This window comes from Leuciscus leuciscus, assembly GCF_965113295.1.
Source record: "Leuciscus leuciscus genome assembly, chromosome: 21".
NCBI classification, from domain to species: domain Eukaryota; kingdom Metazoa; phylum Chordata; class Actinopteri; order Cypriniformes; family Leuciscidae; genus Leuciscus; species Leuciscus leuciscus.
In genome coordinates, this window is record NC_138745.1 from 23,434,053 (window position 1) to 23,458,281 (window position 24,229).

General features: G+C 36.5%; 3 protein-coding genes across 5 annotated transcripts in view; 1 reads left to right on the forward strand and 2 right to left on the reverse strand.

The window, feature by feature from the left end:
- Positions 1-5,664: 5,664 nt before the first annotated feature.
- cox7a2l (cytochrome c oxidase subunit 7A2 like) lies at positions 5,665-9,263 on the reverse strand. The gene is made up of 3 exons (XM_082151086.1): positions 9,113-9,263; positions 8,316-8,450; positions 5,665-7,973 (listed from the first exon to the last, which is right to left on the reverse strand). Exons 1-3 carry the CDS (start codon positions 9,182-9,184, stop codon positions 7,833-7,835), a joined length of 348 nt encoding a protein of 115 aa, XP_082007212.1. The 5' UTR covers positions 9,185-9,263; the 3' UTR covers positions 5,665-7,832.
- A 3,092-nt stretch (positions 9,264-12,355) lies between these two features.
- Positions 12,356-18,582, reverse strand: kcng3 (potassium voltage-gated channel, subfamily G, member 3). Of its 3 annotated transcripts, XM_082151363.1 has the most exons (3): positions 17,616-18,581; positions 13,307-13,380; positions 12,356-13,228 (listed from the first exon to the last, which is right to left on the reverse strand). In XM_082151363.1, the coding sequence occupies exons 1-3, from the start codon at positions 18,236-18,238 to the stop codon at positions 12,735-12,737; spliced, it is 1,191 nt and encodes a 396-aa protein (XP_082007489.1). In that variant the 5' UTR covers positions 18,239-18,581; the 3' UTR covers positions 12,356-12,734. The 3 variants fall into 3 exon arrangements, with proteins under 3 accessions (XP_082007489.1, XP_082007490.1, XP_082007488.1); XM_082151364.1 differs by having other exon boundaries at positions 12,356-13,380; positions 17,583-18,582; XM_082151362.1 differs by having other exon boundaries at positions 12,356-13,380; positions 17,616-18,580.
- Positions 18,583-20,186: 1,604 nt separating this feature from the next.
- The window catches only part of mta3 (metastasis associated 1 family, member 3), a 32,777-nt gene continuing 28,734 nt past the window's right edge, over positions 20,187-24,229 (forward strand). The window contains exons 1-3 of the mRNA XM_082151771.1: positions 20,187-20,450; positions 22,078-22,145; positions 23,357-23,450. Coding sequence (XP_082007897.1) covers positions 20,423-20,450; positions 22,078-22,145; positions 23,357-23,450 — 190 coding nt within the window. The 5' untranslated portion in view covers positions 20,187-20,422. The remainder of the gene's footprint in view (positions 20,451-22,077; positions 22,146-23,356; positions 23,451-24,229) is intronic.

Consider the following 24,229-nt stretch of genomic DNA (forward strand, 5'->3'; position numbering starts at 1 on the left):
TGACAGAAGTGATATTTGGACAGAACTTTATTAATTTGTTATGGCAGAATGCATACAATTAAATTCAATGGAACGTATGTCACCCGGTGGCTATTTTTGGTATTACGCCTAAATAAAATCTCATGGGAACTTCATTTTTTGTGATATCAACTTCAAATTTGGACCACAACTTGGTTAGATATATGGCTTTAATTTTATAGTAAAAAATATTTTGAAAAATATATATTTTATATAAAAGAAAAAAATATTAAGTAGCCTACAGTGTTTTCACTTCAGTAATAATCTGCTCAGTGTTTTCTTTAAAACAAGACCAAATTTAGGTCTATATTCCAAAGCATTCTTGAATTACAACCATTTAAGTTTGAATAGTGCATTTTAATATCCATTCTCAAAAGGGGGGTGACAGTTAATGGGTTAAACATAAAAGTTTATTGTACTTAAACATTTTAAGGCAGCAACTTTTTTTTACAGTGAGATAACCTATTTTTGTTACTTCGTAATATAAAAAGAAGCAGTTTTTTTTTACTGATTTACAGATGATTGTGTCATTACGAATGAAATCCATATCACATTCTGTATCTAACCTTTCAGTTTGATTGCTCTCTTTTATTAACATAATGACTTGGGGTGTAACAATAGCCTAGCCCTAGGCTATATCGTGTCACAATATATCACAATAAAAAAAATGCAACAATATGCATCTGGATAGTGACAATATGTAACGTGGATAGTTCACCCAAAATAAAAAATAAAGTCAGAGTTTTGGTGTCAGTACTACTTTAAACTACTATATATAATAATGCAATGGGGGAATATTTGTGGGTTCTGATAATGCCAAATGTCTTACCAGTAAAAAGTGGCCTAACTAGTCAGTGACAGAGTGCAAGCACACTGAAAAAAATGATTCATTGAATTTAATCAATTTTTTTTATGGTAAGTGGTTGCACCCAATTGATTTAAGCTACATTTAAACAAATGCATTAAGTTGAACTAAAATGTAATAAGTTCAACTTAATACATGTGTTTAAATGTAGCTAAAATCAATTGTGTGCAACCACTTACCATAATTTTTTTTATTAAATTCAATGAACAATTTTTTTCAGTGCATGTTCGTCTAAAATAATTCTGTATTTTCAGATTCAGAATATATCCAGCATCATGAATATTTTATTCTGATGTCAACATTGTCTTGTGCATTCATAAAGTCCAAGCCTTCATGCACCCACAATGTAATATAAAAAAAAAAAAGTTAACCTTTTACCATATGCAATAATATCATATTGTGAGTTCAGTATCGTGATATATAATGAATCGTGACTTGAGGGTAACATTACACCCCTAATAATGACCAATGACCATAGTCACTGATGAAAATGCAGAACTAAAGAAGGAATTGTCTGTTGGCACTCTTTACAGGTTAGAACGAAAATATGGTGTGCATTTTTTGTTAAATCTATATTAAAAAAATCAAAGATAAAGAGTATGAGAACTTTATCATATTGGAACATGATGAAACAAAATCGAATAATGTTGAAAGAGATTTGTCTTATTTATTGCACCTGTAAGCACTTCAAAGCTTTGGCAATATTTCAGCTCATTACAGTCAGAACAATAAAGCTCTATTGACTTTTTAGAGAATGAGAGAGAAAAAACATAATCAGACTGAAAAATGTAAGCGGACAAGGGAAGGTCAGAGTGTCAGCTGAATAGAACATCACAAAAATGTTTCATAAGAGTGAAATTGTTTAGGATTTCTATAGACTAATTTACACTTTCTCTTCAAACCATATTTCATTTGCTATCTTTGCGCAGTGAGTGACCACGGGGAAAATGTTCCAGGGGATCTAGATAACATTAAATCCACCAACAGAAACAGTTGTGAATCCAACTAAAATAAGGCTTGAATACAATACAATGTCCAAAGGCAGTAAGATCAGATTGTGGCTATAAAGGATTATGTTTTAAATGTACACCATTCAAAAGTTTAGGGCCGGTAAGATTTTTTGGGTGGAAAAAAGTCTCTTATGCTCACTAAGGCTGCATTTATTTGATCAAAAATACAGAAAAAAGAGTGAAATTGTGAAATATTATTACAATTTAAAACTATTTTCGGTTTAACATATTTTAAAATGACATTTATTCCTGATGGCTGTGCTGAAAACTGTTAAAAACAGTTGTGCTGCTTAATATTTTGTGGAATATTTTTCATTATTCTTTGAGGAAAGTTCAAAAGATCAGCATTTATTTAAAATACATTTTTCATAATGTCAAAGTCCTTACTATCACCTTTTTAGTGGTTAAGGTTTTTTTTGTTTTGCTTTATGGTGTTGCTGTTTGTGTTTATCATTGTGAGTAGCTGGTGCCCAAAAAGCCTGAACCTCAAATAGTTCAAACAGTTTTTTCCAGCAAAAAGTAACCAATGGCCCTTGATCTTTACTTTGCTTTATCCATGATGTAAGCGCAGGTAAAGTTTGCACTCGGCTCAAAGTCCCATTGATTTCTCTCTATAAGAGCAAGCAGCTCTTAAGAATGTGATATTTCAGAGGATTATGGCATGAGATTACTGATCCTGTACAGGTTTATTGGGCCACTGTTGTCTTATGACTGATGTGGATTGTACAGTTTGGACTGTGCAATTGTCTCCTGAACAGACTCTTCAGGCTTTGGCTTGTTGTATGGTTGTGGGTGTTTGTCCTACGAACAGTTGGTGTGGCTCAAAGCCAGCACAAATGCTGTAGACTGCTGTCCCATCCTCCTTTCCTCCAAGAACACTGTCAGGATGAGTTAATGGATTCTAGTAGTCAATGGTTCTCAATTGTTCTCCATTTCAGGAACTGTGATGGTGTGAATGAAGGACGGAAATAACCAATGTCCGTCAGGAGACCAGAAAGAGTTTATGTATGACTTTTTGAAAGTCTCCAATAACAGGTTTTAACTGATAGGTATGCACATCAAATTCATGAACTGTAGATGAAAATGATATATAAGGTGATTATATCATTTTTTATATAAATGATCAAAGATCCCGAAGAACATCTCACTACTGGTTGTTATCAGAAAGAGGGTGAGAAATATCAGCTTGGTAAGATATATATATATATATACAAATAGTAATATTTTAATATAGGCTTTTTTAATATTTAAGTTGGTAATTTTTTAGTAGCTATTTTTGCAGTCTTCAGTGTCACACACACACAAAAAAGTGGCTGTCGTAAATTTTTAAGTACAAACAACTTGGATGTTTAAGTCATTTCAACTTAAATTTACATTAAACTGACTTAAAAAAATTAGTTGAATCTTGCATAACTTAAAAAGTTGAAAGTTACTTATTTTGACGAGTTAAAGCAATGTACTGTAGTCATCAATGTAATGTTGTCATCATAACTTATTGATCATCTGTTTTTTTGTTTTTGTTTTACAGTACATGATCCTTTAGAAATCATTCATTTCTTATTACATGTTAAAAAAGATAAAACATGTCAGTTCAGTATTTTTATTGAAACTGATATATTTTTCAGGATTCATAAAAATTTCATTAGCATTAAAAATGTATTTTAATCAATTTAAAGCCAACACACACACACACACACACACACACACACACACACACACACACACACACACACACACACACACACACACACACGCTGCTTGCTTACTCAATACATACCTCTCATTGCTGGTTGTTATGCAGAAGGAGAGTCAGAAAAGAAAGAAGGAGAGCAATGTGTATGGAAAATAAAGAATAATCAGGAGACATAAACTGAAAAGACAAAATAATAGAGGAAGCCAATTAATTAAACAAACTCTTCTCTATAATTAGCAAGAATCAGTTTGTCTGTTAATCCCTTTGTTCTTTTTTTCATTACAATGCATTGTATTTACTTGACAGGCAGCTCTGCAGTTTTTAGGGAAAATTATATGTAGGCCTAACCAAGAAGTCAATAATGTATAAGGGCTATTAAGGAAACCACCAACTCCAATGCCACATGTGAGAGATAACCAACCGACTGTTCCTAGAGAAGAGAGAGAGCTTTGCTTTTAGCCAAGTGAGCAGCAGGACTACAGATGGAGATTATCAACTGCTCACTCGCTCACTCTCTCTCTCACTCTCGGCTTCACAGACTGGTGTCTTACACCAATCACACCCCCAAATAAACACGCTCCCACCACTGCGCACCCCATGATGTCTGTTGCACCCTTCCTAATTCTTCTCTAAGGATTTCATGAAGAACTGATTTCTAGAACTAGATTTCGTAGCTAAAGATCAGTTGGCCCAGCCCTTGTCATAGTTATTTAACATAAAATTATTAAACAAAACTATGCAATATGGAAGCTGGCCAAACTGAATTTTTTTTTTTTTTATATTAATAACAAGTAGCTAGCCTATTATTCTATTATTCAGTGTCACTGAATCATTCTATATTTTTTTATTATGTAAAAATCAGTATAATATTTTTGTGGAAACCCTGATAAAAAATATTTTCCAGGGTTCTTACATTTTAAATTAACATTAAAATGCTTTTACTGCCACTTTTAACCAATTTAAGAACCATCATGAACTAAAATGTACCTATACTGTGTATATTATACAGTTGGCCCAGCCCTTGTTATTAAACATAAAAGTATTAAACATAAATCAGTGCAATATATTGAAGCTAATGCAGTAGTAAAATCAACCTGGCAAAAATGTAAAAATGTAATATTAATAACATGTGACCACCTGGAACACTGTTTCAGACGTCTGGCTCACTTTACATAATTTAACGGGGAAAAAAATTGAATTTTGAATTCAGAGGCACAAAAAAAACACTCTGGAGGATCGAATCCATTGTTCATTCATCCATTCAGGCTAAATAAGGCAAACAATAGAGATCAAGAGAAGGGCACAAATCAATCTCTACTCTCAACATGTATAGTGGTCACACATTCAGACTTATGTATTTATTTAGATATAAAATGCACGCCATGGAGAGATGAATAATGTAAACAGAATTAACTAGGAAATATATGGACATCTGGAAAGAGTCTTGTGGTTGCCATGGCTATGTGGTTTTCCAGTCACAGGCTCATAAAAGAAAATATTAATATTGATTGTCTTGGGGAAAAGTCTTACCCGAGGCTCTTAGAAGAACAGCCGTACTTGGTAGAGATTATTGCCCTCTTTCAAAGGCTCTGTGTGGCCGATCACTAGTTGTCAGTAGTCTTCAGTAGTAAGCAGAGCAACGGGGTGAATCACAGCCTCTCATTGTCATAGATTGTTTCACTCCGCTTTGTGCTCTGACAGCCTATCAAGAGCAAATGTGCAGTTAAGACAGCCTGTCAGCCTCATGTTGTGTTATTACCTCTGACTATACAGAAATGTGGAAAAATAGGATTTCAGAACAATATGAATCCTTGCTTTGCTCTACAGTGCTTTGGCCATGAAAGAGACAGATTCAAATGGATTATTTGGAAGTCCTTTTGTGTACAGTCTCCTATAGCCGTGTTGCCATGTGAACAGCCTGAGCAGGAAATTCCAAGCTTTTCAAGAGCCATCTTATAGACTGTGTATACATAAGTAATCAATTTAACCGTAATGTTTTGATGTTTTTTCTTATCTCTGATCAAATATTGTACCGAATGTCAGACTTCAAAAAGAGAAAACGCAAGCAAACAAGAGTGTCAAAAGGTAATTGCTTTTAATTTGGTTCTACTCTTTTAAATTAAACATGTACATCTCAGAGTGCCAAAGCTTAAAGAAGAAGAAACAAAACTCAATTTCACAAACGAACAGTTTTGCTTCGTGCATTTGAGAGGAGCAGCAGCATGACAAGTCCTTCGATGCTTTAAATATGACCTTACATTATTATAATAATTGCATTCAGTGGCATTTCATCAAATGCATTCACCATGTCTGATTCTTGTCTGGCTCCACATTTCAGGAATACTCTGTACATCTTGTTAAAACACTTCCTATAGATTTCTCATTCTTAATTGGGCTTCACCATGAGACACGTAACATGCCAAAGTGTGTAACAAACACATTAAAGGGGTGGTTGAATATGATTTCACTTTTCTAACTTTAGTTAGTGTGTAATGTTGCTGTTTGAGCATAAACGACCTCTGCGAAGTTACAATGCTCAAAGTTCAAAGCAAAGGGAGATATTTTCTTTTCAAGAAATTGCTTTTTACGGACTACAACAAACGGCTGGTATGGGACTACATAACATTCCTCCCGGGTTAGTGACATCTCTAACCCTAAGATTTACATAAACCCGCCCCCGGGAACGCGATTTATAGATTATCATGACAGAATATGCTAATCAATGACTAGAAGATAACTACACATTCAGAAATGTTGTCAACATGTTGTCACTTCTTGAGTCTCTCCATCTTTCTGACTTCGGTTTGAACATAAAAGGCTAAAAGTGTTTGAAATTTCCAGTGCATGTCTGCGTGAGATAAAAGGACACAAGCTCTCGAAGCTCCGCCCTCTGTGCTGGGAGCAGAAGCTCATTTGCATTTAAAGGAACAGACACAAAAACTGTGTGTTTTTGCTCACCCTGAAAAAGTGACCACTTCCACATGCTATAAAAATATCTGTGGGGTATTTTGAGCTAAAACTTCACATACACACTCTGGGGACATCAAAGGCTTATTTTACATCTTGTGAAAAGGGCATTATACCACCCCTTTCAACCAATCAACACTACTGAAAAGTGTGAGGTCTCACCCTATTTTTTTTTTCTCTTGTCCTCTTCCCAACAATCACAACCCTCTTCAGTCATTACCTAAACATGATTCTCACAATCTGTGAGCCATCACACATCTGATATAAACCATCTTTTGCTGATGAAACATTTAGTTGCATTTTGGCCTCTAATTTACATGACAAACTATGTTTTGGGGGCATGAAAATGCAAACCTTTCCATGTACACTACAAAAAACTTGTGAAAACGTTGACGGCATGTGCATGTGCATTACGTGTTCAGTCTATAGGCATGTAGTGTTTCTTTAAAAAGTGACATCGCCAACTACTGGCCTGGCAGCACAATACAGTGTTTTTGTCATTTTTACACACCCATGTGAAAAAGGATTGTTTTGACAACGATTTTGTCTGTACGTGACAATTTTCAAAAACGCGAAGGAAAAACTTTTACGTTTTTAGTACGTCGCTGTCGTGTAAATGTACTCTGAGTAAAGGGTTTATTCTCTGATAGGACTATATAAGTCTTGGACTCTACAATGGTTCTCAACCAGAAAGTCTCAGTAAACTCCAAAAAGGGCCACAAAATTAAAGTATTTTATATAAATTAAAATATTTTTATATAAATTAAAATATTTTTAAATAAATTGTTATAATTTCTTTAAGTTAAAATGCTACAGGAAAAATTATTAATATTTTTTTTTAATCTGGAGAAATGCATTATTTAGTCAAATAAAAAAAGAATTTACATGACTTATCCAATTGCCCTATATTCTTTACATAAAAAAAGGTTTAAAAGCAAGCTTGTTTGTTTTTGTTGTAATTTTAGCAAAAGAACAAATAATAGCATAGAGCGGGCATCAAATATTGATTTTCGTGGGCTTTGGTATTAGAAAGGTTGAGAACCGCTGTTCTAATAAACAACTAACAGCATCACATTTGTAAGAGGAACTGATACAGGACACACAAGTAAAATGGCATTGTGTAATATAAGCTTTGTTCAGGACAGAGTGTCTGTTTACGGTGATTTATGCTGGGAGGGATATTGCTTATAATAATAATAAGTAGAACAAAGATACAGATCACAAATGTTATTTCATCACTGATGATGTGAGTCGATGAAAAGAAGAAGCTGGGTACAGTTCACTTGTTTCTGGGCTGTGCTGCTATATAAAGAGCCACAAGACAGTAGAGAGCTCCCCCGACTGTCAGAGCCATGGTGGTCCTGTACAAGAGTCTGTCTGGAACACCTCGCTTTAGATGGACAGGAATCTCTTCTGAGGCCTGAAGAAGAAACAGGGAGAGGGAAGAAATAATGTATGCTTCTTTTTTCTCCTATTAAATAATGAGATAGTCCACCCAAAATTGAAAAATGAACACAAAAGATGATCTTTTGTAGAATGTTGGTAACTAAAGAGTTTCAGTTCTCATTGACTGCCACTGTATTTTATGTCCATACAATGGAAGTCAATATGAAGCGAATCTGTTTGGTTACCAACATTCTTTAAAGTGTCTTCTTTTATGTTCATTAGAAGATAGAAAGGCATACATGAGGTGGAATAAATGATGACAGAATGTTCCTATCCCTTTAACTCAACTACATAGCTTAATAGATCACATACACACCTGAAATAGCTTCTGGAGGTCTTGAACCTTGTTGGCACCCATATACTCCACTGCAGCACCTGACTCAGACACCAGTTTAGTTGGTGTGGCAAAGATGATTGTAGGGGATTCAGAAGGTATATTTGACCTCAAGCCCTAAAGGAAGTTTACAAACAGGTTAAGTTGATATTTTATTCCACTAGGAGTCTAGGATACATAATATTTTTACCCCTCCCCCGATTTTTTTTATTCACAATTTCTACTTGATAAAATATAGCCTATTAGTGCTATAATAATGTATATTCTTTATAAATTTGAATATTTTATTAATTTACATGACTTCTCCAAGTCTTTAATTATTTTAAAGCCCCCCTTTAGGGGAGTTTCCTGAGGTCCCCCTAGTGGGCCTCGACCGCCTGGATGAGAACTGCTGATCTATCAGATGTTGCTCTTAACTATTGCCTTTTGTTGTGAAATGAGTTTAGGATTCTATAACCAGTGCTGAAATTGGTCATCTGCCTGAAAAAAATCAATACTACAACCATTTTTTTGGAAGTCATAGTAATTAAATGTAGCTCAACTAAGTAACTGTATTCAGTAAGTAGATTTTGGTGTGGATAATCAGCTCTCAACCCGCTTTTCTTTATTAATAATAATTAGCCTGTATAATCTTTTCGGTTACAATACTACTAGACACATTAATTTTACGTAGGCTATCTAACGACTGTTTTAAAATAATTCTATGGCTCACAAGGAGCAAGTAGTAGCAATCAAGGTCACTGAATTAACCTTTTAGAAACGGAATAGCGCGCACATACCTGAGGGTTGTATGCGGAGGTTGGCAAAGCTCCCGTTAGTCTTTGTGTAAACCCACTAAATTTGTAATACATTTTGGTAATTAGTGGTAACCGGCGAGGACGAGGTGAGAGTGACCGTCGCAAAACAACCGGCTTTTCGGGTGCGTAAGGATTTGTCGCGCGAATATGACGTCATTAAAGCTAAAAACGTCTATGGTTAAAAGTCAGAAATAAAAATGCTGGGATTTTGTTTGATTTCGTTGAAAAATAGAATTTATTATAATATTTTGTTAAATCATCTGTGATCATTTTGTATTTGTTGGTATGGCTGTTTTGTGTTTTAGAAGCTATTAGGCTATCTTTTGAGCTTGTGCTGTCAATTGATTAAAAAAAACCTTTCTGTTATTAATCGCGATTGATCGCACCTAACATTACAATTTTTAATATGTATTTTATTTTTTAATACATCATTTCACACTGAATCTCCAAATTAATGTTAACAACATTAAGATGGTAGGCTATGGACTATTTTAAATATTTATGTTTTTTTTTTTACAATCAATGAAGGATTTTTTCTCAATTTCTGGGGATGAAATAATTATAGCCTTTCAACATTACAGTATAATTGAAAGCCATCCTTTTGATCATTTAGTAGAAAAGTCCTTAGCGTTGAGCACTGCTAAATGTAAAATGTGTTATCATTAGTTTATGTGAAGACTGCTTTAAATTAACTTAAATTAAAAGTTGCTATATTTTCAAAAGCCATACTTTCATACTCAATTTTATTTCTCAATGAGCCTATAGCCATACACTCAATTTTCACTTTTTCCCTAAATAATGTTGAGTTTATTAATCCCATCTTGTAATAGATATTTTTTGTTGCTAGGAGGTTGCTAATATGCTAAATAAGATATATGTAGCCTACAATAACAATTTTAGGGAAATAAATAACATTACGATGTCTAGAAATCAATTTCAATAGTAACGTTAGGCTACATTGGGTTTAATTTGTCTTTTAACGAGATCTACCAATATTGTTAGTGCCGAGAACTTTCACGTGAATAAATGCATGGATGCATAGAAAAGTGGTGGGGACAATATCAACCTTGAGAAAAAGTGGTGGGGACATGTTCCACCCGCAAATTATGCCTATGCTCCATAATGTGATAGCATGCCCTGCTATTGTCACAAAAGGTCAACATGTGTTCAGTGATCTGTATCTTTTCTCATGTCTTGGGGAATAATGGTGAAAATGTGCACGAATGTTTTATTATAGCCGAAACGTTAAGGTGTTGTCACGTCTGGTTGCAGCAGGATGAAATAAAAGCGCAGGATTTAATTGCAGCAGTCTTCTCTTTATTAAACAAAATCAAATACTCAGAAATCATTGTCTAGAACCATAGGCAGAGAACAACCAAACATAATAAGACGAGAACGGACCAAGAACTGAACAGAACACAGGGGAGACCATTAGATCATACTAATCAACGAAATGAGACACAGCAGACATAACTAATCAAACAATGAGTAACTATATCAAGAAGCGGGAACAAGGAACAATCAGAGCAAAACCAAGGCTGCATCCGAAATCGCAAACTCTCTTGAGTAGGTACTTATTTTGAATAAGTAATTACTTCACCACTGTTATAACAGCATATTCTATATATGAATGTCTGTATTTATGAATGTAATTTGGACGTACTGCCATGTTGTCATTATCATGTGATCTACCAGTGTCAGTAACCACTTAGGCTGCTTCACTGCCCTTCATGAGTCCTCTCCCGTGGCCTAATGGGATGGTAGTGTCCATCAAATGCACACTTCAGAATCTCTGTAAGTAGTAGGTCATCTGGGTACTTCTTGCCTACTCTTATGAGTAGGCTACTGTGAATTCAGACATACTTATTTTGTCATACTGTTACTATAGTAGGTGTATGCGATTTCGGATGCAGCCTAACTTAAACACAGGGAAAAAAAAACAAGACGTAACCTGACAGGTGTGCCTGTACAGACATTGCTTTTCAAAAATAAAGCCACCCTAATATTCACTGGAGTAAAAAACGGGCACCTAGACACAGTCATCCCTATTTAAAACATTCAGAGGTACTTTCCCTTTGCTTAACATATTTCACATTTGTGCCACATTCTTGTATTATAATTAGTTAAATAATCAGGCTTGAATCAGTAAACTTTTCTTTATTTTCTTCATAGACATAAATAATCTTGTCTTTACCAATTAGAATACATTTTAGGTTACAGAATAGAGCTACATAAGATTTAATTTGCATCATTATGACCCTTTTAAATAGCCACAAATACAGCTACAAAATGATACAGCTATGAAGGCATATGTCTCCATACAGATGCAAAAATAAACATTGTGTGGTGTGACGTCAACCGAGCAATGTTTCTGCAATTATAAGATCCCAACACTGACATGACGATTTAAGCTAAAGACAAATTATGTCATTATAGGATAACCTGAATTAATCAATGCACTCTATCTTAATTTTGACATTATAATCAATTTAGCTAAAAAAAAATCTGTATTATATAGTCAATATGTTTCCAAACCGTTCTTGATGCTTAATGAAATACTTTTATAAAATTGACTATTCCCATCAATAAATCTAATCATGTGCAGCATATCTTATTAAATACAACCCAAAATCTTATTTTCCAGGAAACACAAACTCAGAAAGTCCCTTGAATGAGGAAAAGAGGTTTGATTTTGTGCTTGTATTCAAAGAGGAGGAAGGAAGCGAGTGACAACCCTCCTACTGGTGAGCGTGTGGGTGAGGTGTTTGCTAATCAATTTAGTTAACGCCTCTTGATTCACACAGTCGTGTATGGACAGGTTTCAGACTTGTCGCTGTCTGGATGAACAGCTGATGTTTGTTTTTTTGTGGCTTAGTAATGTTAACTACCATTCTATGAGTAAGACCTTTAACTTCATTTGAAACTGCACATTCAACAGTGGCTTTGATGTCAAAACAATCACAGTATTTGCTTCCGGATCGCTTCTATGTGGCCACTCTAAAACCTTTTACTTTGGTTTCCCTTGCTTTGCCACTTTATTGGGAGCTGAATTAATGATTTAGCAAGTCGGAGGGACCTCTCCATGGAAACATGAGAATTTGTGTAAGCTCCTTCTAGGCTGGAGCACTGACAGGACACAAGGTCCCGCCAGATGCCCCTTCCAGGCAGCCTGGCCATCTGTAGTCGTCAAATGCCACAGTTGTCCATTTCATACACTGAAAAATTCTGTTGGATCGGGTTTATTCGTTCACACAGGAAGGGGGTTACAACACAAACATTGGCTTATGTATTTCCTTTGGATCGTAATTGTTTATTGTGCACTTTCCAGCTTTGATTTGTCTCTTTTGTCCTGTTCTGTTAGTCCCAGGATGGACAGAAATGGTTCCAGATGCCTGTAATTGTCAACATCGATGTATCCTTGAGTACAGAGGTACTTGTGTTATTATTTGGATATAATAGAGAGTCTAAACGCTGATTTTTTTCCCAAACAGAATAGCGCTATATTTTAGATCTTGGTACAAAATAAAGGCACAGAAGAGCAGGTGATGTTGCTAAGCTGAAGACCAGCAGGTTTCAGAGGATCTCATGACGAACTGTGCAACAGTCAGTTGAGAAACTCAGAGGAGAGACTTCGCACGCAGCGTGCTGAGCGGAATTTGAGTTCTTGGTAGCACTGCACAAAGCTGTGGTAGATAAAGGTAATGGGCAGAGCCAGCAGCACAATGCCACTCACAACGCACACGCCACCCAGCACGCGTCCCGGAATGGTGATGGGATACATGTCTCCATAGCCGACGGTGGTCATGGAGATAATAACCCACCAGCAGGCTGCCGGGATGCTGGCGTAGTCCTCATTGCTAGTCTCCAGGTCAAGGCCGTGCTCCAACAGCTGTGCCAGGGCGCTGAATATCGCCATTGCGACGCAGACAAACACCATCAGCATGACCATCTCGCGGTAGCACCTGCGCAGCGTCAGTCCGAGCGTCTGCAGCCCGAGGAAGTGACGCGCCAACTTGATTAGCCAAAAGACGCGCATCATTCGTAATACACGCAGGGTGACTCCCGCTCGCTGTAGCTGAGGGTTTTCTCCTGTCAGCGCTGTCATAGCGACAGACACATAGTAAGGAGTGATCGCCAGCAGGTCAATAATATTAAGGGGGCGGCGCACAAACTCACATTTGTCCCGTGAGACAATGAAACGCACTATGCATTCGGCAGTGAACCAGCCGATGCAAACCGCCTCGATAATCCTGTGTGAAATGGGGAGAACAGAGAGAAAGAGATATGGGAAGAAAAACACAAAGAGAAAGTTAGAGGTTATGACAGGGATTTGATTACAATTTTTTGTTTCTGAGTTCAGTGCAAGTTAAGCTCAAGTGACAGCATTTGTGGCATAATGTTGTTTTACCACACAAACGTTCATTTCCAATCATTCCTTCCCTCCACTCTAAGAAAAAAAAAAAAAGGTTCAGTGGGATTCTATATAGAACCTTAGAGTTCTTGGCTCAATTTTAAAGAACACTTTATGCCGAAAAGGTTCTATATAAAGAGAAAATTATTGCATAATACTTTTATGTTTAACATGTTTCAGTTTTTTTTTTTTTTTTTTATGAATTAAAAACAAATCCATTACTAAATCCTTTTGCATACACCTAAAAGGTTCTATATATGGAGTGCCTGACAGAATCTTTTAAAGGGTTAGTTCACCCAAAAAGGAAAATTCTGACATTAATGACTCTCCCTCATGTCATTCTAAACCCATAAGACTTTCGTTCATCTTCGGAACACAAATGAATATCTTTTTAATGAAATTTGAGAGATTTCTGTCCCTCCATTGATAGTCTATGCAACTACCACTTTGATGCTTAAAAAAAGTTCATAAAGAGATTGTAAAACTAATCCATATGAATTGAGCAGTTTAGAACAAACTTTTCTGAAGAGACTCAATCGCTTTATATGATGAATAGATTGAATTTAGGCTTTTATTCACATATAAACATTCATCAACTCACACATCAGCTGTGGTAAACAGGAGCTCAAGCATGTTTGCTTGAAGTACGAGAACCAATGAGGTTCATTCTAGAGCGTCAAGCAGATAAGGTTTGGTTGAGCTTCTGTTTATGTTCACTGATGAATGTTAAAATGTGAATAAAAGCCTGAATTAAATTCATTTAAAGCGATCGAGTCTCTTCAGAACATTTGGACTAAACCATTAAATTCATATGGATTAGTTTTATTGTCTCTTTATGAACTTTTTGAAGCGTCAAAGTTTCAATAGCATAGCTGTCAATCGAGGGACAGAAAGCTCTCAGATTTAAAAGATCTTCATTTGTGTTCCGAAGATGAACATTTTCTTCTAAGAGTGTTTATTTTTGTTTTCTTGTTCTCTGTGTAAGCGCCTTGAAAAGATTGCTTTAAAAACGCTATATAATTATTATTATTTAAAAATGTAAAAATCTAGGTAACAGTATGGCACTTACAATAGAAGTAAATGGGGCCAATCTGAATCTGTTAACATTAAAATACACACTGTAGTGATAGCCACAAAACATGCAATATGCATTTTAACACGAATTTGTAAAAAAATTGTACATTTAGTAAAAAATGAACCTTATCTGTGTGAAGTTCAATCCAATTTTATACAACTTTCTCTATGCAACTAAATAAACTGTAAAACCCTAAACCGACTATAAAAATTACAACATAACCAGCTCAAATAATACACAAGTTATAGAAGAATTAATGTAAGTGCTTTTATATAATTACGCTTCACATTTATGCCTTTAAAAATTGGTCCCATTCACTTTCATTGTAAGATTCTTATTGTAACCTTGATTTTTTTCTTCTTAAGTAAACAACAGACTAATCTAAACATTTTTGTGTGGTATCAACCTTATGCCACAAATGCTATTGATTCAGATTAAATTGTATCAAACCTGGAATATTCCTCTACCAAACACTCCCAAGAATATTATCAGTGAATGTGAAAATATAAATAATAACCACTAAAAATGTTGCTAAGTAGCCTTCAAATAAGTTTTAGCTCTGTTATTTTTAATAAACAAGTCATGCAAAGTGTTTAGATAAGATTTCATGCAGCCATGCGGTCAATGTGCTTTCTATGGAAAATGTCCTCTCATTCAGATCGTGTAAACAGCTCCAGTGTTTTGTTGACAGTGTCAGTGTCTATGGAAGCTGAAAGGCAGGAAGTTACGCTTGCTTAGTAGTCCTTGAACTTACGATCCCTCCAAAAAAAAAAAGAAATATATATTTTTATATATTTCAGTGCACATTCAATTTAATCTCCTTTTAATATTTGAACAAAGAAATTGATTTGTGAAAGGCTGCATCTAAAAAATTTGCCCCTGAATTTGCTCTTTCACTCTGAATGGTTTTACTGTAATGTTCAAAGCAAATTTATAGAGCTGTGACAGGCTTGGAATTACAGTGAGGACAGCAGTTTCGGCATGAATGCTTGTAAACAGGGCCAAGAATACTGTGAAATATAAGAGAAGATGTGATAATATATGTACATGTGCCCACAAATGCTAGAATGCTGGGTTAACAGCAAGTGCATATATATATATATATGCTAATCATTCCTCAGTAGGCATGATGAACATAAAAACTATACATTTGGACCTCTACAGGCAACGAATGAACGGACATTTAAAGATGAATACAAAGCATGGGAATGATATCCACATTTTTGAAAATACTGTAAGACTGCATGCATGAAAAACCAAACTGGGTTTATTTCCAGCTCGTTACACACATATGAGAACATACCTGAACCCTGAGACAAACAGGGGCCACTGTGGGAAATGGAATCAAGACTGCACTGGATACATAAAGAAAAAACCTTATGCCCTACTCATAAATAATTCCAGACAGAGAGAGAGAGAGAGAGAGAGAGAGAGAGAGAGAGAGAGAAGAGAGAGAGAGAAGAGAGAAGAGAGAAGAGAGAGAGAGAGACGGCGACAAGGGAATACCCAAAATGACAATGTGACCCAATTCAGGGAATATGAAAACATGACTGGAATTTTTAATCTCTGATGGAGAGAACCAGGAAGATGTCATGTTCACATTGGATGATGATAAAATGTATGCATAATATAGAATATAGAGATTTAATTTGAATCATTTCTACCCTAATTTCTAAGGGGTTCAAGTTCAAATATATGTGCCAGTTCAAAAGAAATCACCACCCTCCTGAGGTAATATAATGGATCCAAGGGTCAGAAAACTAATAATAATAAAATAGGCTAATTTTCATCTGGATTATAATTTGATTTGTAATCATGTTAGTAGATGCTAAATGTCGAAATGTGTATGATCAGTAGGTTCTGTATTTTTTTTATTTGATAGGCTATTTAACATCCACGCAAGCTGAGCAGAGAAGGGTTAGTAACACTACAAAGAAAACACAAAATGGGAGCGTTTATATTGAGTGAATGATTCACAAACACGCAGTCTATTAGAGTTGTTTTTGCATAGTAACTATTTTGGACAAATAACTCTGATTAACATAATTTAATGCATGGACAAATATCAAATCTCCATGTTTTCGACTGGTGTTACAAGTCGCTCCTGTAGTGAGATAGGTTGTACGTAGCCTACTTTCCATGAATTTGCACAGTTGGGGGAATACGTAGGCCTATAGATTTAATTTGTAGCAGACAAATGTGAGAATGTTATATTAAAAGTTTGAGAACGCAAAAACTTCTAACAGTTACAGACGCTGAAACAAAATGTGTTACAACATTCCCCGGTCTCCCCTGCAAAGCTCATGCTGACGTCAGATATTTTTGGCGACGTCTACTGGCCAATCGAAGTACGTCAGTTAGAAAACAAATATCATCATCGCAATACTTCGCAGCCTTCAAGCTTGCATTATCAGGATACGCATAATACTCAAATGTCGTTTTTGTATTTTTCAATGCTAATATCGTTTTTCCTGTAATAGGCCTACATATTAAAAGGAAAATAATCAGCAAAAATATAAAAAATGGTAATTGCATTTCAATATTATTGCATATATAAATGATAGCATATTATTCAAAGTGTCCTGATTGATCACGTCACATGCTTTGAAAGTCCAAATTCATCCTGTCTAATTTTCTGTAAACAGAAAAATTGTGTCAGCGCACTTATTAAGATTTCAGTTTAACTTTCACGTCAGTGTTGTTCATTTTTAATGGGGAAAAGATGGTCAGAATGGAGCTCGCAGAGGAACAGGATACAAAACATAGTAAGAATCAAACAGACAAGACAATTAAGTAAGTTCAGGGGGGCAAACCTGTACCGTCACAAAATACATCTGAGATCCTGTGTGCAGAAGAGCACGATTCCTTCAATTATATGGAGCTATGGAAGGTGGGCATGCTCATAAAGCTGAGCTGTCCTGTGGCAGATGCACCTAATTTTTCATAAATGTATACGTGTCGTGTACCACATACCACATAATTTGAATTCATGCATATACCTGTGTTCTTCCACTGTATTGTTTTTTGCTGTATCCCAGTCCGGCAGAGTGCTCGCACAGAGGATGACCATAGACATAATGACAAAAACCACTGACACTGATGCCAGGATCTGCGCAGCGAGAGAAGAAGCTGGCTCCTCAAAAGTCCTCCTCATCCTCTCCAGCCACCGCGCGTTCCCTGTCTCCGGGGCGAGCCTGGTGACCTGATCCTCCTCACTTCTGGACTCCACCTCTGCTTTGATGTCCTCCTCTGAAACATACGTGAATGTGTCGGACATCCTTTCCTCCAGTCGTCGCTGGCAACAAAACTCCAAATGCGAGCTCTCCAAACCCCAGTAGATCATCTCGTTGTAAAAGGAAAGCTCGCACATCTGCGGGACAAACCTGAGCTTTCCAGATCGGACATAAAGCATAATAAAGACAAACGCCTCAGAGTGCCTGTCGAAGAAAAACTCGTTCCTCTCTCGGTCATAATCATCACATACCTCCAAGACCTCCTTTTCAGAGGAGCAGCTGTGGAGTCTGCTCACTCTTCGGAGGGGAAAATCCTTGATAACTTCTCTTGTGAACGCATACTTGGTGCCACCGACGTTTAGGATGCATATATTCTTCCCAAACTTCATTTTGGATCAGATTGACATCATCGATTCGAGTGAAAAAGAGAGAAACGACGTGCAATATGGCTTAATGATGGTCATAGTTAAAATCCAGTACATTTCTGTAAGCACGAGAAAAAAAGAAAGAAAGAAAAAAAAAACAGCTCAAAACTCGCGAATCCAAACCAGTATGTCAGATTATAAAGGGATTTTTTTTCTTCCAGGTTGAGCGCGTGTCACTTAGGGGAACCGTGGAAAAGTGACTTGTTTCTTTGTGCATCATCTAAACTCCAGCCTTCAGTGGGCTGTTTCATACAGTGATGTCACAGATCGACAAGCCTATTGCGCTCTCGATCATGAGCTCCCGAGGACGGGCGTTCCCAAACGAAAAACGAGTTTTTTACGACGCAAGCATGTCTGGGATTTACAAGTGAACTTGCTACACTGTTGATGAAGTAGACCCGAGGGGACATGTCACGTTGGGGAACTCAATAAAATATTCAATATTACAAATCAATGCATGTTCTTCCCCTTATTGGTTGTCCAGCCACACCCTAAAACTAATATCATACATTGAGCCCTAGCAGTGTTGTGCAAAAGATTAGTTAATTTCTTAGAAGCGATGAAATTTTGATCTTTTTAGATTTACTATTTTATTGCTTTTTACAAATTTCCCCGTGTTTTCGGTCGGCTGTTTAGAATCAGAATTGGCTGACGAGTCGAATTAATCACTTTTCAATGAATCATTCCAACAGGTTACCAAAACGGTCTGAATCGATTCGCGATTCAGCCTGAATGATTCGAACAGCTGACTCGTGCGCTGATCAGTTACATAAATAAGTAGCCTAGGTAGTTCTAACTTCATTTTTTTTATCTTAGCATCTAGGCCTTTTTGTTTTTGTGTTACACTTTAAAATAAGGTTTAATTTGTTAAAATGAGTAAACTACATTAGTTAATGGCAATAGGCCTACTTCTACAGGATTTTTTACTATAAGGTCAAATGGCCTATCTGTGAACATGAATTAATGCACTATGAAGCCTAATATGAACGTGTGAATGGGAATTACCCCGAAGGAACTGTAGTATTGTATTGCTACTGCAGTATTAGGCCTATATTGACAACTGGAGTTTGTTCAAATTGTAGGTGAAGTCAGATTAATAGGCTAGCAAGCCCTAGCAGTGTTGTGCAAACGAGATTAGACTAGTTAATTTCTTAGAAGCGAGGTAATTTTTTTTTAGATCATTATCAAGAAGCAATACTATTTTATTGCTTTTTATTGACTTTCCCCGTGTTTTCGGTCGGCTGTTTAGAATCAGAATTAATCACCTTTCAATGCATCATCCAAAGGTTACCAAATCGGTCTGAATCGATTCTTGATTCAGTCTGAATGATTCGAACGCCTAGCTAGGTAGCCTATGTTTTTTTTTTTGTTTTTTTTTTATCAGCATCTATTAGTTAGATTTTGGGTTACACTTTACAATAAGGTTTTTTATAAACCTTTTATTAACTAAGGTTAATAAATGCTGTAAAAATATATTGATCATTGTTAGTTAATTGTAGTTCATGCATTAACATTAACTATTGAGACCTAATGTAAGTGTTACCATTTTTTTTCAATGTAGAGTAGGCTATACCATCCATGCTTCCCACAGTTAAAGCTATTTATTGACATTTTTAAAAAGCCTTACATTATTAGTTTTTTTTAAAAGCCTTACATTAACATTATTGTTTATTATTTGTAATATTACTTTTTTCTTTTTTTATTAAATGTACATGACCAAGTTTGATTTTATCCTCTGTGCAAAACACACACACATACACACACACACACACACACACACACACACACACACACAAAAAACAAACCAATCATGAGGGTCAAGTTGAGGGTTCAGACTATAGATTTCATTCACCCTCCTCCTTCCCTCCCTCCCTCCTCTTTTCTCTCCTCCTCTCTCATCACCATCAGGAAGCTGCTGCGCTCGAGCCTTTTCTAGCGCGTGAGTTACTGTATTGTACTGTGAATCTCGGGAGGGGGGCTGCAAAAAATCTCCTATTCTTACAGAGGTCCATCCCCCGTATCTATAACATCTTAAGCCAGTTTGCTTTATAACAGGTCACAGGACGTAGATGTCTTTCTGATTCACATATTTATTTTGTTTTTATTTTAGTTTATGGTTTGGTTTTTTAACACTCCGGGAGGGCAGAAATGGCGGCCAACATGTACCGGGTCGGAGGTATGTCCGTCTATATTCTGAATTAACGCAAGTCAAAACACAGGCACCGCCGCCAGACCTGTCTGGGAGGCAGGGGTTCATTTCAGCGCAATTCCCGCAACCGGCCGCTCACTTTTAAACTCTTAACACGTGCAGTGTCCTTGCAAAAGAAAGCGATAACGTGGATGAGAATATTTTGGTTTCTGATGTGGGTCAGGCCTCTTAAACTATCATAGCCGCACTAGCATTTTAGCAAGCAGGCTATGTTGCTAGCTAGCCACATCATAAACAAATAATCACTACTATATGTAAAGCACATGGGAACACTCATATATAGCACATTTCTCTTGGTTTTGTCCATATAGGATAAATGCCAGATATGCTTGCGACCTGGCCATGCCGATTTTTGACGCCGATGTTTTTCTTTGTGATCATTTGTCTCATTTTTTGGCACGTATCCATTAGTTACGGGTCCTCATTCGGCATGCAAGGTAGCAACGCGAGCTAGCATTTAACAGCAACCCCTCACTCGGCTTTCCACAGATAAACCTTATTGAGCTTCTGCCACTTATTCACTGAAACATTATGAATCTGCACTATTTTGAGGTGTATTTGTTGTCATGCGTTTAGTCATCAACATGTCTTTACTATAAAACCGCCGCGTCGTTTGTTTGTGGCATTAGCCGGCTACATAATAGTCAGTGCCGCGGAATTTAACATTGTTTCATGGCGCCGTTAATTCAGTGCCATTGTAACAGATTTTGCAGCTTGGGCATACTTTCAGTGAATCAATTGGACAGTCTGTGTGATAAATTATTACATTGCATTGTTGTAATGTAACCCGTTTCTTGTGTGCTCGGTTATGCCGAAGATACATGTATCGGAATGTGACTCAAATGACCATGAACAGAATTCGGTTGTTTGCATGAATGAAGTGTTTGTTTACGAGCATGCAACTGCATATTCTTCACTTATATTGCTTTCTATGTGTATACCAAACCTCAACACAACATTACTATTTTGTCAGATCTCAAATCCCATTTGGTAAGAGTTTGTAGGATATTTTTATTAACACCCCATTGCAATGCAAGCAGTACATTATAAAATCTACCATTTATACAAATTTTCTTCATTATCTAAAGTAAGCATTTGGAGGTATTATTTGAATTAAATGGTCGTTTTATCTTTAGTGCCTTGTACTTTATGAATACTTTATTCATTATCCATTATACCAGTCTGTGAATTTTACCGTTCACATAAAAATAAGACCATTGGATAACTTTTTCTTATTTTAAATGCCTGGTCATAGCAGAAATCATTCCCCCCATAGTTAATAAATGGATTACTATGTTATCTGGCCCGAGTATATTGTTTTGAACTGTAGCTACACTCAATTTATTTATTTTTAAGTTTCTGTATTTCTAGCCTGATTTATTTGGACTGTGCACTTACAGGAAACGTGGTGTGGTGTTAAAGCATATATTTAGTATATGGAGTTGTATGTTGTGTGACATTTTAAATGGGAGAATGAGATGCAACGTTTTCCAGTTGATTTTTTGTAATGTGAATTTCAAAGTCATCCAAGCCCTGATGTGTGGTTTTCATATTGCTAACAAAATAATCCAGTGCTTTTTATCTTCTTCTACAGATTATGTCTTCTTTGAGAATTCTTCAAGCAACCCCTATCTGATCAGGCGAATAGAGGAACTGAATAAGGTACATTGGCCTCGGGGCTGGGAGGGAGAAGTCTGGGTTGGTGGACGGACGCTGGGTGTACTGGTAGGGTGTCGACGCAACATTGTCACGACATCGACACAACAAGCTCAGCCACTTCACCCGGAGTATTTCTGTGCGCTTCTCCCTTCAGCATTTTTACTATCTCCAACACTTGTTTGCTGAGAAACTGTATCTGTGTGATATATGGAAAGCAACTGACTGCTTCCAGGGGTCCCTTTAGTGAAGTTTAGGATGGTGACGCCTGGTGACCTGTACAATGTCTGTATTATGATCAAAGATGATTCAGCTCTTTAAATAGTAAATGCTAAGGGACTTTTTTTTTAAGAAGCCCTGATTTCGCATAATCCATAATGCACAATGCCAAATCATCTCATTATGCTTTCGTTGTCAGCATGCTCAACTGCACAGTATACTCATTGGTCAGTCATCAAATCTACTGGTGACGTGACACACCTTTTGACATCTTTGTCAAATTAGAGGATCCATTCGTCAGACAAATTCAGTTCACTTGCAGGTTGTTATTCTGCTCTGGCCTTTGCCACAAGGTCTGTCAAGCATCCAAACAAATAATGGCCCTGTGGCCATTGAGCATTGAGATGCACTCCGTCTGCATTATTCTTCTCCCACAACCTTATTGATATTGATAGTCCTATACAATAGGAGAAAACAAGCTTTGAGGGATATTATTGATTACATGAGTTTATGAATGTGTGGTGAATTTAATTTATTTCAGAGGCATCAGAAGTGAGATTATTGAATTGTCTTCATATGGGGATTTTCTCAGGAAATATTATTTGTTATTAATTTCAATTATTTTGATTTAGTTTAACATTTGTATCATGCAACTAATTGTATTATCATTTTTAATTGATTGGCAGCAATACATAATTAGAATTTTATCTCTTCATCTGGTTTAACTACTCATTTAAATCTTGTTTATCAGGCGTATTGTCACATGCCTTTTTTTATTTTTTTTAACTGGGCTGCTTGTCGTTTTTTCGATTGCTCCTCAGAAGAGTGCCGACACAGCCGGTGTTATAAATTCAACACTGCACTGCTAATTAAACATAATAGACTGCAACCTCAGGTTTAAGCTTTTTCTGTATTAATTAATGGAGGTGATTAGGTTCAGTGTCCCCTGATACTGCATGAAGTTTCCTCACGGTGACCTTATTTGTCTCCCATTTCAGACGGCTAGTGGCAATGTGGAGGCAAAGGTGGTCTGTTTCTACAGGAGAAGGGACATCTCACAGAGCCTCATCCAGCTGGCTGACAAGCACGCAAGTGAGTGAACATGAGTGCTTTCCAGGGCAATGTGAATGTATCGTCAAGGAAACCAAGGGTGGTCTGTGACGTGGCATGCATGAGTGGTCATTTGCATGATAATTAGAAGTCATTTGAAATTGCTCTTGTATGCGTATGCGTCTGTGCTCTGATGCCTGTGTAAGTCAGCAGGGGAGCTGTAATCACTGGAGTACCAGGACCAGATGCCAGCAATTGGGCAGCAGGGCTTCCTAATTTCGTAATGTTTCAGAGGCCCTCAACAGATTTGTCTTTATCAACCGGTATAGGACCAGTTTTGCTTGACTCAGTGTTTCAATGCTGACTAAATGAAAGAGTGTAGGAAAAGGATAAGTGAAATACATTTGTGGGAATGTTGTTTAAAACCCCCACTAGGCATGATAAGCAGTAGCAGTGAAAGTGGTAGTCATCTCATACTTGCATATAACTAAATTGTAGCATTTCCAGGAAAGTAAACAAAGCTGGCCTGAATAATTTCAGTGTCCTAGTTTCATTTGGGGACTGTTGATTTAGACGGCAGAGGTATATTTCTACACTATAACAGTCTAGTCAACACTGGCCTCCTCTCCAATTGCAGTTGGTGAACTTGGTCCGCAAATGCCAAAATCAATTGTTTACTGTTATAGAACTACTTTAAAAACAGATTGAAGGATGTATGTGTATATGTATTATTATAAAATAGCCGATATATGCACTCCTGTTACCACATGTTGCCTGGCAACTATAAACAGCCATATAGTTAAGCTATTCAATTATATTAA

Bases quoted from the DNA above. Each gene is read 5' to 3' on its own strand.
- kcng3 (XM_082151364.1), bottom strand. From the start codon at position 18,238: ATGAAGTTTGGGAAGAATATATGCATCCTAAACGTCGGTGGCACCAAG. The intron at 13,381-17,582 runs GTACACGACACG...CATTTCACACAG, and splicing joins TTCAAATTATGTGGTATGTG to GATTATCGAGGCGGTTTGCA.
- cox7a2l (XM_082151086.1), bottom strand. From the start codon at position 9,184: ATGTATTACAAATTTAGTGGGTTTACACAAAGACTAACGGGAGCTTTG. The intron at 8,451-9,112 runs GTATGTGCGCGC...AACTTCCTTTAG, and splicing joins CCTCCGCATACAACCCTCAG to GGCTTGAGGTCAAATATACC. The intron at 7,974-8,315 runs GTGTGTATGTGA...TTTCTTCTTCAG, and splicing joins ACCTCCAGAAGCTATTTCAG to GCCTCAGAAGAGATTCCTGT.